Below are 16,443 nucleotides of genomic sequence, written 5' to 3' on the forward strand. Positions count from 1 at the left end.
TTCCAAAGTTCCAATTCCTTAGTTTAATTTTCAAAACTCTAATTCTCAAATAATTTTAAAATTTTCAATTTCTTTCTAATTTAATTTCCAAAATTCCAATTCTTAAATTTAATTCCCAAGACTCCAATTTTTAAATAAATTTCAAAAATCCAGTTTTCTCTCGAATAATTTTAATTCCACTCTGGTTTTCAAATAACCTTCTATTTTTCTTGATTTTACATAAGTAAGAATGAATTTTTTCATAATTCTGAAATAATGAAATTTGTCAAACCAATTCATGCAAGATAAATTAGGCTTTGGTGAGAGGCCCAATATCAAAGAAGTTTTACTTAAAATAAAAATGAACTTGAATGAAATGTCATGTGTGTCATAAGTGATTTCATATTCTATTTGGTGATGCATGTGATATATTTTACGTTCATTCTTGTGCACTAACCTCATTCCATGATAGCGCATTATTCGCTTGTTGCCAAGGTACGCACCCGCTCTCACTCTGATCATTCCCTACGCTTTGTTTTGGCTCCCAGTGTATGATCATCTTTTGGTATCCACATTTAATCAACCATTTGCCACACGTGCTTTATTTTATTAGTAGAGACCCATTTTTAGGGACTTAGAGGGGTGTTACGGCATTTACCATACCTTTCCTAAGTAACCTGACCCCTGAGCCCTGATTTGATTTTTCGCAAACCACCTTTTCCAAATAAGGAGTCACACTTAGGGTTTTATTTCTTATTTTGTTTACCCTTTAAAAATAAAACAAAAAATAAGTGGTGACTCCAAATCATTTTCTTAATAAATAAATCATTTTTCAAATAAAAAACAAGTTCGTCAATGGGAACGCATCATGCAAAATACAAGGTCCACAACTGGATTCATTAACAAGTATAGTAATTTTTAAAAATAATTTGAAATTCAAATAATAAATTCATTAATACCAAAAATTTATGGAAAAACATTAATTTATAAAGACTCTATTATTTTCTTTTCTAACACCTGATTATACTTTTATAAAGTTTGACATTTTACATTGAATTTATTAATAGGTTTAATTTTTTTTTTAAATAAGTAGGAACACAAAAATAAATCTAATTACTACAAAAAAAATAATAGACAAAAATTGATATATTATGAGATATGACTTTACTATTTTTCTTATATACACATTTATATTTTAAATTTTTTTTTATTAGATATATAGATTCTAAATTAACAGAGACAAAATTAATAATTTAAATTTTTTAATGAATCTTTAAATTTTGAGAATGATTTGAGATTCAAAAAATTAATCTATGTAATTGCATATTAAATCAAAACATTTCAAAATACTATGTTCATAATTTATCACTAAATTTATAATGCAATAAACAAATTCTAGCTCATTTACATATTAAAAAAAAGTTAAACTTTGAGCATTATTTATTTTAAATCAAATATTATTAACCATTATTATTTTAAAATTATTATTATTATTATTATTATTATTATTATTCATTTTTAGCATAAGATAAATCAATTATGCTTCATGACATATTAATATCCATATTTTTTTTAACATATACTAAAACAATAATTTTTTTAAAAGAAAAAATATAATTTATAATTTTATTGTAATATTGAAATTCATGTTTTAATAAAAACTATTTATTTTTAAATTTATTTGTAATTACAAAACTATTTTTTAATAACACTTAAATTGAATTTAAATAATATTATATGAATTAAAATTTCAATCTTTTTACAAAATTAAAACAGAAAAATTATTTCCCAAATAAGTTTTTTTTATTATTCTTAAAAACTCTTTTTAAAAACAACTTATCAACCACCTTTATTTTTATAAAATTATAAAAACTATTTTTTTTAACTTAAAAACAATTTTTAAAAATAAGCCTAAAAATACCGAAACGACACTTAGATTTTAACATTTTACTTTAAATTAAAAGTGGAAAATAAGAATAAGTGAATAATAGTCTACTTATCTTTTTAAATTTTTTTTTTTTTTTTAAATATAAGCCTTTAATGATACATATTTAAAATTTTCAACACAATATTACTTTCATTTACATAATTTAAAAGAAAATGAATTTGTTAGGGTATTGAATGTGTGTCTTTCAAAATATCAATCTTAGCCATTGAACGTATATCATACTATGATATCTAGACCATTAAATAAAGTCCACATAAATGATATCAAAATACAAATAAATTAAATTAAAGCATAAAATCATGACTTAACTACAAAGGAATGGATGTAAGCAAAGGAAAAAATTGTCACGCAAGCAACATGATTGGTTTCACTTTGATAGAGATCAGATCTTTTAATTTCTTTTAATTTTTATTTAAATATTTTTTAAATGATATCATGCCAAATTTTCATGTTCTATTATTATATTTTCTTTTTATTTTTAAAATTGTAATATTATTAGTGGGCCCGTTTTGGTTTTTCTTCCCTAATACGATCAACGAAAAGGAATTTCTGCAAAAATAAATAAATACAGCGGATCTTACTTTTGCCGACATCAGACGAACCACTCATTCGCATCCACCGCGACCGCGGCCCCCATCAAAATATCCTCCACATCCTACTATTACAGTCTGACACGTGCACAGATTTGGAAGTACAGACTCTAAGTGAAATCTGCATTGACTGTGAACTTCCTGCGCACGGAAAATAGCCTTTCGTGTAAAAGGATAAAAATAATTTTTTTTTTTTTAAATTTAAGTTGAAATCTCAAAAATAAACTAATAATTTATTTTTAAATTAAAGCCTGATTATTAGTTGAGGCCTTATTTTTGAGTTTTATTTTTTAATTAAAATATGAGATTTCAGATTTTTTTTAAAAAAATTTAATTAAAAAATATAAAATTATAAATTATTATTAAAATTAAAAATCTATATTTAATAATAAAAATTTTATATATTTAAACTTCATTATCTAATATTATTTCAATAAAGATAAATAAATAAATATAATAATAAATAAATATTTTATTTATCAATAAATTAACAATCTTAAAATAATAAAATTATATGATATATATAAATAAGATATAAAATTTTACAATTTAAGATATTTTATTTATTATATTTTTAAGGTATTAATTTATTTATATTTTAAAAAATTTATTTTTATTGAAATAATAGTATTATCTTAAACTTTCATATATAGATTTTTCATTATTTTAAAACATATGTTTATAATTTTATGTAAAATAAATAAATGTTTTGAAGGTAAATTTCAAAATTAATTAAAAAAAATCTATATAAAATGTAACTTTTAATAGTTTCATCAAATTTACAAAATATACCTATTAAATATTTTTATAGTTAACAAAAAAAAAAGGTCTCTCCCTAATTGTAACATGTATATAATTTAAATTAATAAATTATATACTTTTATATCTTAAAAATATAATAAATTATTTTTATTGAAATAATATTATATCTTTTAAGTTTAAATAGTTAATTTTTTTTATTAATAAAGTATATATTTTTAATTAAATTTTAAATTAAAAATTTTTAAATGAAATATTACTTGCATGTTTCAACTTAAATTTATAATATATATATATATATATTTTATGCCGCCGTAGTAATAAAATAGGTACGTTAAATATAAGTTTTGGAAGGGAGCGCAACTTATATTCTTTTACAAGAATGTTCTAGTTTCCCCAATAAGAGACGTTTGACGTAGCAGTTCCAAAAGACGAGGATCTGGTATGATGACTTCTGCGCGTGCCCCCACGCGATTATTTTGATGATGTGGGGAGATGTAATTGGCGGATTTGGTGTTGATTCTGAGTGCATGTTTGAAGAAGTGGACTGGATAAGGATACCAGGCGACGCCTGTAACCCTGTTCCAAAACGTGTGCCCATAGATTTGATATTAAGCAACCGAATGTAAGATAATAGTATGCGTACATGTGAGGAAATCTTGGGTTTAACTAGGGCGGGCAACCGAATGTAAGTGATGATTGGTATTATTTAATTATTAACGGAGAAATTCTCCCGTCTCCATTTCTTTGGACTATTATTTCTTAATAATTAATTTTATATTTCATTATTATTGTTATATTTAATTTCATAACACAAACATAGATTTATTATAAATGGATAAAATAAAATAATAATAATAACTATTACTATTACTATTATTTTATAGTGGATGAACCTTTCATGGTCAAGCCTTTAAAACCCTCCATGGACCCAAATCTCAAATAGTGATCCTCCCATGATATGATAAAATAAAATTATTGTGATGTCCCACATCGGATAGGGGAGGAAGTTCCTGGCGCTATATATGTAGAGGCTCCTCTTAACCAAGTAGACGCGTTTTAAAGCCGTGAGGGCCCTCTTGGGCCCAAAGCGGACAATATCTACATGGTTGGTATCAGAGCCGATCCCTGACCCCGGTGTGGGGGTTTGTTTGGCTCCGTAGGGGGTGTTTGTCTGTTTGGCCCCGCAATCCCATGGGACACAACGAGGACGTTGTGTCTGCATGGGGGGTATTTGTGATGTCCCACATCGGATAGGGGAGGAAGTTCCTGGCGCTATATATGTAGAGGCTCCTCTTAACCAAGTAGACGCGTTTTAAAGCCGTGAGGGCCCTCTTGGGCCCAAAGTGGACAATATCTACATGGTTGGGTGCGGGTCGTTACAATTATTATTCAACATAAATTCATTATTTTAGATTTAATTTGTAGTCTTGTTATTTTATGCTTTTATCTTTATCTTTATTATTATTATTTTTTTACCTAATTCCATTTGTTTGTATTCCATCTCATTTGTTTGGTTTTTTAAAAGTAATAAGGAAAGAAAAAAAAAAAGGTTAAAACTATGTTTGAATCTCAGAAAGTTTAAGAGACAAAAAAAAAAAAAAAAAAAAAAAATAATAATAATAATAATAAATAAAAAATAGATTTAAAGTGATAATAAATTATTTTTATATAATATTTCAAACTCTTTTACTTTAATTCTTCTCTATATAAAGGTTAAATTATTATTAAAAAAAAGGAAACAAAGTTAAATATAATTAAAAATAGTATTAAATTAAGAAATACAATTAAAACTCACCTATGATTAAGAAATTAAGAAAGTTAAATCTAATCAAACTCACTCTTATAATTTATTATGCATTTTGAAATCTTAAGGTAATGTTTAGTTCCGAAAATGTTTAAAAGTAATTACAATAAATTATTTTCTTATGTTTGATTGTACCATGGAAAATGTAAAGGAAATAAAATATAATTAAAATTGGTTAGAGATACATGCATTTTCAAATTATTTAATTTTTAGATAGAAGAGTTAAAATAAGTTAAATGAATTTGAAAAAAATATATAAATAATATTTATTGATTTAAATCTATTTTTCATTTTTTTTTACTTTTTCTTTCTTTTTACTTTTCAGCAATATTTAATTCCCAAAAAGCTTAACTATGAAAGAAAAAACAAATTAAAAAAAAATGATTTTCTCATATTTTGTTTCATCATAAAAATAAATAAATAAATATAATTAAAATTAGTTAAAAATTTATGTATTTTTAAATGATTTAATATTTATATAAATATGAAAAAATAAGTAAAATGAGTTTGAAGTAGTATTTAATAATGATTTATTGATTTTAAATTTATTTTTTGTTTTCTTTTACTTTTTCTTTTATTTTTCTTTCCTTTGTATTTTTTGGGGAATTAAACATGACCTAAATAAAAATACGAGGGAAAGAAAATAGTGAGAAAAAGTAAAATAAAAAAAAAGGTAAATAAAAATTTTAAAAAATATATTTGAAGTTAATAGGTTATTTTTACATCTTATTTCAAATTCATTTTAGTTTTAGAAAAGGTGCGGGAGGGAAATAAAATAGAGAATGAAAGTACAAAAAAAAAAAATATATATATATATATCCTTGTATTCTACTTCAAATTCATTTGATTTGTTTGAGCTTTCTATATATACTTAAAGGTGAAATAATTTTTTACTAAAAAATTAATTTTCCATATAGGTTTTTATTTTTATTTTCCTTGGATTTTCCTTTTCTATAAACCTTTCCATATTTTTCCCTAGTATTCCTTTTATACTTTTTTTAAACCAAACGTTTCTATTTTCCCTAAACAAACAAAGCGTAACTAACTCCCAATCTCGCCCTCACGAAATACATATTTGCCTGCGCACACCCGATTCTAAACTCCTGACGCGGACTACCAAAGGCTTTCCACATGCCTACACGTAGCGCACACGAAAGCACCACGTGGCAACCAACCGTCAGTCAATGCAGGAACCGTATAGGAGAAGCATCGTCGGCGTTACACTCCTCAAATTTTCTTCTCCACGTTGTCTTCGCAAGTGAGTCACCGATAAATCGCCGGAAACTGGGTCAACTCCTAACTGGATACGATATATTGGATCCTACCCCCACTTCACCTATTTATTGATCACTCACTTGGAAACCTGCCCACATGCGTTTCCGAATTGATATCCATGTATAATGCACTGTAACCGCAATTTGCATTTAATCTTTCAAGATTCTTGTCTGGGTCACCAGGTGTTTGATAATTGAATTCACTGAAGAACCCAAAGAAGAGAAAGATGTCGCTGACAGAGATTTCGATAATACATCATGTGGCAATGGTGCTGATTTTTCTCTGGCTGCTTTCTTCTTTAAGTTGGAACCACCCAATTGCTTACTTTGTGTCTTTGATTTATCTCTACCAGGTATGTGTCATGAACAAAGATTTTTGTTATGTTCTTGGTTTGTTTTTTATTCATTTCCATAGCATTCAGTGTTGATTGTCTTGAGAATGTGGGGATATTGATTGAATTTCAATATTGTTTCAGAAAAAGGTTTTACAAGTAGTTTTGGGAAAAGGGCCTTTGATACTTTTGGGTTTTGGAGACATCAGAAATGCAGGCTAAAATAGAAAAGAAAATGATATTTTTCAGATCTTAGGAAATTCAGATCTTTACCTTTTAGGGACAGTTTTAACTTTAGGGAAGTATGTGTCAGTAAAATGGTTCGCCAAATCTTGAAATAGAAAACGATATGGATGTGAATTTTCCATTAATATGCACACTCTTATGAAGTGTGTGGCTATTCATGGCGTGGTTTGGAGAAGAAAATTGAGCCTACAGAAGAAAATAGAATGGCAATTTTGATAGCGGCTTTTGAGGGATTGTTTGGCAGTACAATAGAGTGTGATTTTTGTGAAGTTTTGTTGTAAGATGGATGTAATACATTCTAATTAATTGTGTGAATATGATTTTTGCGTAATTTTCATATACATAATAAGTTGTAAGGGAAGTTGCTTGATTCTAAGATGGATGTAAATTATCCATTATTTAGTACATTTTAGCGAAGTGAGAGACCATCTATTACATGGTATAATTTGTGTAATCTTGATATACATAATACTTTATGAAGTTGCAATGTTGTGAGATAGATGTGAATTGTCAATTGATAAGGGCTTTTGCTTTGTCTTTCCAAAGGTTCATGAGCAGTATATTATGAGGATGAGGAGGAAACTACAATTCAAGGAAAGAAAAGAAGCTAATCGGAAAAGGGTAATTTTCAGCCTTTTCAAAGCTTCAGTTAATATGCACTTTTGATTGTTTTGCCAGTTTGGTCATTTAGAAAATTGAAGAAAATAAATGAAAATTTAAATCTCATGCATTATTTGGATTTGGTTTTCAAAATTGATTCTCCAAGGATTTGGTTTTTGAAATTGATTCTTCAAGTCCCAAATAATGAATTTAAGATTCAAGCTTTTATTTTCGTTTCTTTTATTGCATTTTCTGACTAATTGAACAGAGCTTAGTTATATTTGCATATTTTGTTGGTATATTCTCCTTATTATGGATTTGAAAACTAAGTTGAGGCTCTAGACTTGATTCCTTCATAACTGAAAAATCTTAATGCTCTATCATGTTTTATTTTCTTTAGGTACTTTCTGATTCTGAGTCAGTGCGGTGGTTGAACCATGCAGTTGAAAAGATTTGGCCCATATGTATGGAACAGATTGTTTCACAGAAAATTCTCCTTCCTATCATACCTTGGTTCTTGGAGAAGTACAAACCCTGGACAGCTGTATGAATCGACTCACTTGGATAATTTATGTATTCTTCACATCTTAATTTTAAGTGTAACACTGATTGGGGCTTGTTTCTTGATTTTTTTTTTTCACTTTAATTTTCCCTAGGAAACTCTTTTGACATCTATTTCATGTTTTGATCACTACCACTCAATCTTCTGTTTGGGGCAACCCTCAGTTTGCTGATGTTCTTAATTAGGTTTCTGTTTTCAGTCAAGTGGCAGTAACCTGTTGACCTATATTATATTGAGGTTACGTATATGCTTGTGCTTATCTTGTAAAATTGTGTTGTGTGTATCTGTATTCCCAGATGTTTATGAAATTTTGTTTACTGAAGCAGGGTTGTGGACCAACCCAGAATTCTGAAAGCAGTTTATATTTTTGCCCTTACTTTTTGTGGAAAAAAAATAGTTTCTGAGGTTGTCCTGTTTTTTATTATCAAATTGTTTCATAAATTATAGTTTGAGGATACAAGATGATTAAACTTAAGGGTTAGGGAGTAGTTAACTATAAATGATACACTGTCTGGGATTTATAACCATAATCAACCTATAGTTGGGTGGTGCACCCAACTGATGTGCTTTGTTAGAAATTGCATGTATTTCTTGTCAGGAATTTGTGTTTCCATTAACTCTGTTTGTTATTAATAATTAAATTTAATGCATATGCAGAAGAAAGCCATTGTTCAGCACTTGTACATGGGAAGAAACCCACCTATGTTCACAGAAATGAGGGTCATTCGTGAATCTACAGATGATGATCACTTGGTATGTTTGACTAGCCCTGGAATGGTGGAACCTTACTGTGTTATCTATTGGGATACTATTGACATAAGTCTTCAGAGATTCAGTGATTCAATTAATGCAGGTTTTGGGGTTGGGAATGAATTTTCTCACTGCTGATGATATGAGTGCAATACTAGCTATAAAACTGAGGAGAAGATTGGGATTTGGAATGTGGGCAAAATTACATTTGACTGGCATGCATGTTGAAGGGAAGGTACAGATATGATTCTTATATTACTTAGTTCAGTCAGTGCCTTGAAGCTTTGTTTTTCCATCAAAAATATGTTCACTAGAAAGAAGTAAATTATATGTTAATTGGAATATATGCTAAGATCTCTATTAGCTGAGTTATTATAATGGTAGTATTAGGCATACCAACAGTAATCAGATGAAAATTTTTATCTCTGAGAAACAGAAGTTTGTCACCTGATTTATCCATAAAAATATAAATAAATGGAACTCTTCATCTCCCAGGAATGAAATATCATCATATGTTAGAAAATGCTCTGAGAAGAGCACATTGTTGAGGATGGAGAACTATGTGCTGCTTTAGGCACCTGATTATTTGGAGGAACTATTTCATATAGGATGTTTTGTTTATGGGAGAATTTACTTTCTTGTTTTCACTCCTTCCACCTTGTGTTACTTTTATGTACCTAAAAGAACTCTGAAATCAATTAGTTCACGAGGTGCAAGTGCAACTAACATTTGACGTTGCAACAGAAATATGGGGGGATGGTAGTGACTTCTGATTAATGAACATAACCCAAGGCATAATATAGCTTATTAAATGTGATGATGCCAACATTGTAACTAGAAGTTCTGTTGGAAGATTCCTTTTTGTTCATTTTGGAACTTTGAAATTCATCCTATGGTTGTGCGCTTTTCCACTGTGTTGAACTCTACAATGTACTGGTTGCTTCTTCATTGTGTAAACTTTTGCAACATTTCAAGCTTAGGAATGTATACTAGATTTCTAGTGTCTTCAATCGCAGTACCAATTTAGAGGATGTGCAGTATATTTCATTATAACATAGTCTTCCATCTTATTTTCGTACTTTATTATTTACTTACGGGGTTGAGGACATTGTCCCACCATAGGCTGGTAGTAGGTTGAAAGTTAGGCTGTTTTATGGGTAATAGAATACTAAAATTACTATGAGGGACTGCAAAATGAAAATTGATCTGCTTAATTTTCTTTCAATTGTTGAAATTTAGAAGTGCTAAGCTCAATATCATCTCATCTGTTTCATACAACATTCAAAATGTATTTTAGTCTTTTCTTTTTCTGTGGCAGTTGGAGATGCGGCATTTGTATAATGTGTGTAGTCAACTTACAATCCCAACATATGACATGATCTATGTTCTTTTTACCATTAGTTTTTTCTAATGAATGCTGTGAAAATCAAAATAGAATTTGATTGCAATCCCATGGGGTGCTCAAAATAAAGCTTTATTAAGTGTTACTAAAGTTATGCCTTTCTTTTTCCCTTGCAGGTTTTGATTGGAGTAAAGTTTATACGGAATTGGCCATTCATTGGTCGTTTGAGGGTGTGCTTTGCAGAGCCACCATATTTTCAGATGACAGTGAAGCCTATCTTCACTCATGGACTTGATGTTACAGAACTTCCAGGGATTGCTGGATGGCTAGTAATTATATTTCATATATTATATCTGCTGGCTTCTTGAATTCTCATTCTCTCTCTTTCTACCTTTCTCCCTAATTGGATGCTTATTTTTGACTCTTGATTAGGATAAGCTTCTTGCTGTTGCATTTGAGCAGACTCTTGTTGAGGTTAAGTTCTCAAACCAGTTTGAATGTTTTTTTTCCCTTTTAAATCATCTTAGCATTAGTTGAAGATTCAGCTGTTATTAGTTTCTGTTATAACCTGTATTTGTTCGGGAATTGCTGGTTGTGTCTAAATGTACATCATCTCTGCAGCCCAATATGCTGGTTGTTGATGTAGAGAAATTTGTTTCACCAAATAAAGGTAATGTTTTTCAGAAGAAAGTTTTTTTAATTTGGCCATTCCTTTTGTGCTTAGCAGTCAAAATGTTTTGCAAATGGATGTCTTCATTATTCATTATAAACTTTTTCTGCAAGTACCCAATTCCAGAATGGTTGATGCCCTGATTCAATTTAATATTTGAAAGCATTCACTTTGTAATTTGAGGATCGTTTCTTTTAATGTAAAAGTCAGCACGGGGAAGTGCATGCTGATGACTTAATCAGATGATTGAACTTTTATTTTCTTTGACTGAGTGACTCAGTGCAAGTTTTTCACATAATCATGATTTCTGGTGGGTTTAAATGAAAATGATAAGGCTGTGGCTTATTGCCAAAGGGTATCATTTCCTGATATAATTGTCAGAAATTGTTTGTCATCTTCCTTTTGTTAAGATTCTGTTATTTAGTCTGCTTGTGCAGTATGAATGGACTTTTGCCCTAGCTTCTCTTGTCGCTAATGAAATTAAACATGCTCTCTGAAATTTAGTGGAGTAAGGTTGACTTCACTAGCCAATTATGGGTTCTATAATTCTTTTATGCTAAAGTTTTGACAAATTCATATATTAGAGGATTGGTTCTCGGTCGATGAGAAGGAGCCTATTGCCCTTGCCAGAGTGGAAGTTCTTGAAGCATCAGACATGAAACCATCAGATTTAAATGGTTAGTTTGATATAAGCTTTTAACACCCTTCTGCAACATACTAGTACTAAAATTTGTTTAAATACCCGATTTTCAGGATTGGCTGATCCATATGTAAAGGGGAAACTTGGACCTTACAGATTCACGACTAAGATACAAAAGAAGACTCTCACTCCAAAATGGAATGAAGAATTCAAGATCCCCATCTGTTCATGGGAGTTGCCTAATATGCTAGTCATTGAAGTTCGTGACAAAGACCATTTTGTTGACGATACCCTTGGGTTTGTTTCTAAACTTCACATTAAACAATGTGTAGTACATATAGATCTCTTTTGTGTTATAAAAACCTGTGGTACAGGTTTTGGTTTCTAAGTTGAGTTTATTCTGGTTTATCTGGTTTTGTTCATATATCGTAGTTGTATTTTTTTTCCTCAAGTTTATAAGATTAATGTTCCCTCTTGTACTAAAATAAATTCCTTAGAATAATTATCATATCTACAATTACTTTTCAGGGACTCGCATTAATATTGTATGCTTGATTCACTTTCTGTGTTCCATATAGATGTGTATCTGTGAAAATGGTATGAGATTTAACCTATCTTTGGCCTGGCCCACATTCCCTAAGATTTCTATTGACATATTTATAATCTTAGGGATTTTATATCAACTTCAACTGAGAGGTTCAATTGATATGGAGGCAGAGATTCTCCTACTATTTATAATCTGTTTTCCTTGATTTTTTTTTTTTTTTTTCAAATCGTTTGGAAAATGCTTTAATGAAATGCTAATCTCCTACAATATACAGGGCCTGTTCCCTAAACATCAATGATCTTAGGGGTGGCCAGAGACATGACATGTGGTTGCCTCTCAAGAACATCAAAATGGGGAGGTTGCATCTTGCAATTACTGTACTTGAAGACAACGAAGAGGTATTCCTTTTATTATGTTCTACATATCTAGAAACGAAAATAGAAGGATGAATTTGGACATTTCATGAGATCTTATCTGGTTTTCCATGGCATCATAACCACAAAAAGTGATAATAAGAACTGATGTTATTTCATGTAGTCTTAAGATGGCCTTTGAAACTGGAATATGACCAAGGTCATATACCATATGAGGAATAGAATGGATCCTCTCTAAATGTTACGTAGAAAATAATGAGAAAATTTCATGATGTGCTGAAATTTATGATGACAGTTTGATCCATATTCATGGCATAATCATTTGACAGGAAGCAGATCAGCTAGATGACGAGGAAATACTTGATCATAAAACATTAGATGAAGAAGATAAAGATCAGGAAGATAAAAGAAATTCCCTTGCAAGGGAGACTTCTCTCAGAGATTCCTTCTCATCTGCATCAGAAAGAACTTCAAAAGTGGCAGATAAATATGAACCCATCAATCTTGAAGGGCAGCAGGAGACTGGAATATGGGTCCACCACCCAGGAAGTGAAGTTTCACAAACTTGGGAGCCTAGAAAAGGGAAGAGTAGGCACATTGATTCCCAAATCACTGGAGAGGGTAATGATTCTTTTAGGAGCCCTAATTCAATTGCATATGGATCATTTCACAATGATGGCAGCAGCACTGACGAGAATTCTGAGGGTAAGAAAGCACAAGCAATGAACACAGTTCGGAGGGGCCTAGAGAAGATTGGTACAGTGTTCCATAGAAATAGGAAGGAAGATAATTCCAGTAACATTGGTGAGATCATTCCATCTCCACCTTCTAACATTAAGGAAGTCAATTCCAAGGCGATTGGTGTTAGGTTTATAGTGGAGGACAACCTTTCTAAGCCTTCTTCTGCTGAGGTTCCAAAAGAAGACAGGAGTCCAGGTCATGAGGGAAGTGGCACTGAAAGCCCGAGCCAGGGGAATGTGAAAGACATGGCAAAATGCTTTTTAAAGCAGGCTGGGAAATCTGCTCGTGGCATAAAACATGCCCTTTCCCGGAAAGGTTCAAGAAAATCTCAGGGTGATCAAGAAATTCCTGTGTTTGACTCTTCTGATGAGGACTCTGCTTCTTCATCAGTTTGTACCTCCACAATGGAAGCAATTCCTATTATTTCCACTCCCATATCCAGCCATGGAAATGATCCTGTAGCCCATAAGGAGCAAGTTGTTTTGATAGGTGCTCCTGCTGCTAGCATTGAGGAACCAGTGAGTGAGACGAAAGTGGATGATGAAGGTAGAGAAGGGATGGGCGATAACATTGCAAGCAGCTCTGAAGGAAATGGTGATGAGTTGGTTGAGCAGTCATCCAGTTTTGAGCCTTCTGTGGAGAAGTCGGAAAGAGAGAAAATGGAGAATCCTAGTGTAGCCAGTTAAAAAGGTTAGCCCATGAGTGGTTGGTAATGTAATTGAATTTGCAGAATTAATCCACAGCAGATATGTTGATTCTCTTGTTTGTCAATTCTGAAACACTAGGTTGGTTGTATCTTGTGTTATATTTGCGTGTCATGATGGTTATTTGAGTATTGGTTGTATATACTTGTATTCCATGTGGACGAATAATGTACAACCAAAAAGGTTTACGGCTTCTTTTATAAAGTTTGTTTAAATTTGTATCAACTCCAATAACACTCAGAAACTGCAGAATCAAAAGAGCAAAAGAATTTTGATTATACATACACAGGGTGCCCAATTCCATAGGGGCATCATGTAGGCGTTTCAAATCCCTTCCTGAATGTGCATTCAAGGCCCTGCACGCCTTCCTTTCAAATCAGGTATACGTGTGAGAAACATAAACCATATCTCTATTAAAAGCTTAGTTGCTTCAACTCTATTGCCCATGCCTGTGCAGATACTACAATGAAAAATGTTAAGAGAGAAAGAGCAACTTGCCTCCAAGAGAATGTCCTTGAATGTAACATTGGCATTTGGGTGTTTCTGCTTGAGCTGTACGAGATGAAATTCTCATATATGGTTCTCAGAAACAAGGTGTAACTTTGTTCTTCTCTTGGGTTTCTAAATACAAGGTGATTGCAGGAACATGAATGGTCCACTTCATCAGATGCATATGCCACGCAGGACAAGAGAATTTTGAAGAATGGGGATGCCCAGAAGCCAGTTTCTTAATGAAAATCTCGTTGCCAACTAGAAAAACAAGTGAACAACAGCTGCAATCCAAAGTTTCAAATTTATAGCTGATGAACCATACACTGCAGGTGCAGGTTTCAAGTGGCTACTTCCTCCATAATTTCAGACTGAGAGACATTCCTTGGGAACATGGTCTGAAGAATCCGCCTCCACATCCACCTCTCCGGAACAAAGCCTTGTTCCACCATTTGCTTCAAAATCCAAACCACATCAGCAACTAGGTTCTCCTTGCAAAGCCCATAGATCATCATCTTATAAGACACAAAACTCGGACTTACACCTTCATCTATCATCTGACACATGAACTCCTTTGCCTTACCAAACCTCCCAGTATCAAGAACACCATACAAAACCTCCTGATAAGACCCCGCATTCGGGTAGCACCCTTTCAGCTTCATTCTCCCCAGAAGCTCCATCCCCTCTTCAACTCTCCCTCGCTTCCTCAGCCCCGATATCAATATATTGAACACGACGGTATCAGGGTAAACGCCCTCCCTCTCCATCCTCTCCAACAACCCCAACGCTCCCTCCACCCTACCACTTTCACACAACCCATGCATCAGAGTCGAAAATGTCCTCACATTGGGCCTACACCTTTGTTTAGGATATTCATCGAGCAGCTCACATGCCGCATCCACATTACCACTTCTACACAACCCCTTCACAAGTATATTCAAACAACAGGCGTCAATCTCTACACCCAACTCAGGAGCGCCCGCATACACCTTGTGAACAACATCAAATCTTTTCGCTGATACAAGCATATTCAGCACAAGATTGAAGGTCTTCACAGAAGGCCAACAATGGAACTTGGGCATATCAAAAAGGGTCTCAACAGCCCTGTCAGGCTGACCTGCAACATTCCCATAAACCTTGATAACGTTATAGAAAAACACATCAGATAATCTACATTGCTTATCAATCTTGAGCGTCTTTATGACATCTTCAATGGCATCAAACATGCGGGCTTGTGCCAACTTGTTGATTACCAGAGTGTAAAGGGCTTCATTGGGTTTGAAGTCTTTTCTCTTGGAAACACTATCCAAGACTGGCATTACTGATTCTGGGTTTCTCAGACCGTCGAAGATTTTCAGGACTTCTCTAGGTGACAACCAGTCCTTGTGATCGAGTCTTTTCAGATCATCGGGAGGGAATGTAGAGAAAAAAGTTGATTTTTGGATGAGGGTTGGATGAATCAATGCGGAACGAGAGACTGATCGGTAAATTCTTAGTAAAATGGAACATGAACGTGAAGTCATTTTATTTGTTTTCTGAAATCAACTCTTTTTTCTTTTGCGAAGCATGAAACTACAGCAATATCAAATCCATTTTGTGGGTTTTGGCAGCGCCAGTTTCCCCAAAAATCGCTTTTATCTTTCCACTCTATTTTATCTTTTTTTTTAAAAAAAAAAAATTAAGGAAAGAAAATTTTATTTTTCTAATGCAAGAAAAAAAAGTATTTTTCTTAAATTGCTTTGAGAAAAATTCCACAGGAAATTTCCTTTAACATATAATTCAATGCAAGAAAATTTTCTAAAATGTGGTTCCCGAGAAAATTGTGTTTCCATACATTCATACAAAAAAATTACAAAATAGGAACTCAACTTTATAAAATATAAATTTTAAACTGTTATTTAAATAATTAGCATTGTATACATTTTTTTTATTAAATATTACTTTTGACCATTTAGGTAGTACCTTTTAATGATACAAGTATTACCTATTACATTTGATCTATGAATGCATAAAACTTGAATTATTTTTAAAAGGATTCTATTTTATAATTATTTTTATATGAGACATAATTTTTTTCACAAATATTTAT

At 31.7% G+C, this 16,443-nt stretch overlaps 2 protein-coding genes across 5 annotated transcripts; one reads left to right on the forward strand and one right to left on the reverse strand.

Moving 5' to 3' along the window:
• The first annotated feature begins 6,250 nt into the window (after positions 1 to 6,250).
• On the forward strand, positions 6,251 to 14,090 carry LOC100257113 (C2 domain-containing protein At1g53590). 4 transcript variants are annotated; one of them, XM_019217352.2, is made up of 13 exons: positions 6,251 to 6,341; positions 6,541 to 6,710; positions 7,482 to 7,556; positions 7,936 to 8,079; positions 8,755 to 8,850; positions 8,951 to 9,082; positions 10,366 to 10,518; positions 10,622 to 10,663; positions 10,811 to 10,859; positions 11,444 to 11,536; positions 11,613 to 11,796; positions 12,321 to 12,444; positions 12,750 to 14,090. In XM_019217352.2, exons 2-13 carry the CDS (start codon positions 6,585 to 6,587, stop codon positions 13,845 to 13,847), a joined length of 2,316 nt encoding a protein of 771 aa, XP_019072897.1. In that variant the 5' UTR covers positions 6,251 to 6,341; positions 6,541 to 6,584; the 3' UTR covers positions 13,848 to 14,090. The 4 variants fall into 4 exon arrangements, with proteins under 4 accessions (XP_019072897.1, XP_019072898.1, XP_019072899.1 ...); XM_019217353.2 differs by lacking the exon at positions 7,936 to 8,079 and having other exon boundaries at positions 6,307 to 6,710; XM_019217354.2 differs by lacking the exons at positions 6,251 to 6,341; positions 6,541 to 6,710 and having other exon boundaries at positions 7,477 to 7,556; positions 7,979 to 8,079.
• A 550-nt stretch (positions 14,091 to 14,640) lies between these two features.
• On the reverse strand, positions 14,641 to 15,974 carry LOC100251982 (pentatricopeptide repeat-containing protein At3g14580, mitochondrial). The gene has a single exon (XM_002267648.4). It carries the CDS (start codon positions 15,875 to 15,877, stop codon positions 14,696 to 14,698), a length of 1,182 nt encoding a protein of 393 aa, XP_002267684.1. The 5' UTR covers positions 15,878 to 15,974; the 3' UTR covers positions 14,641 to 14,695.
• Between the last annotated feature and the right edge of the window lie 469 nt (positions 15,975 to 16,443).

Source organism: Vitis vinifera, chromosome 19, assembly GCF_030704535.1.
Source record: "Vitis vinifera cultivar Pinot Noir 40024 chromosome 19, ASM3070453v1".
In the NCBI taxonomy this organism is placed as follows: domain Eukaryota; kingdom Viridiplantae; phylum Streptophyta; class Magnoliopsida; order Vitales; family Vitaceae; genus Vitis; species Vitis vinifera.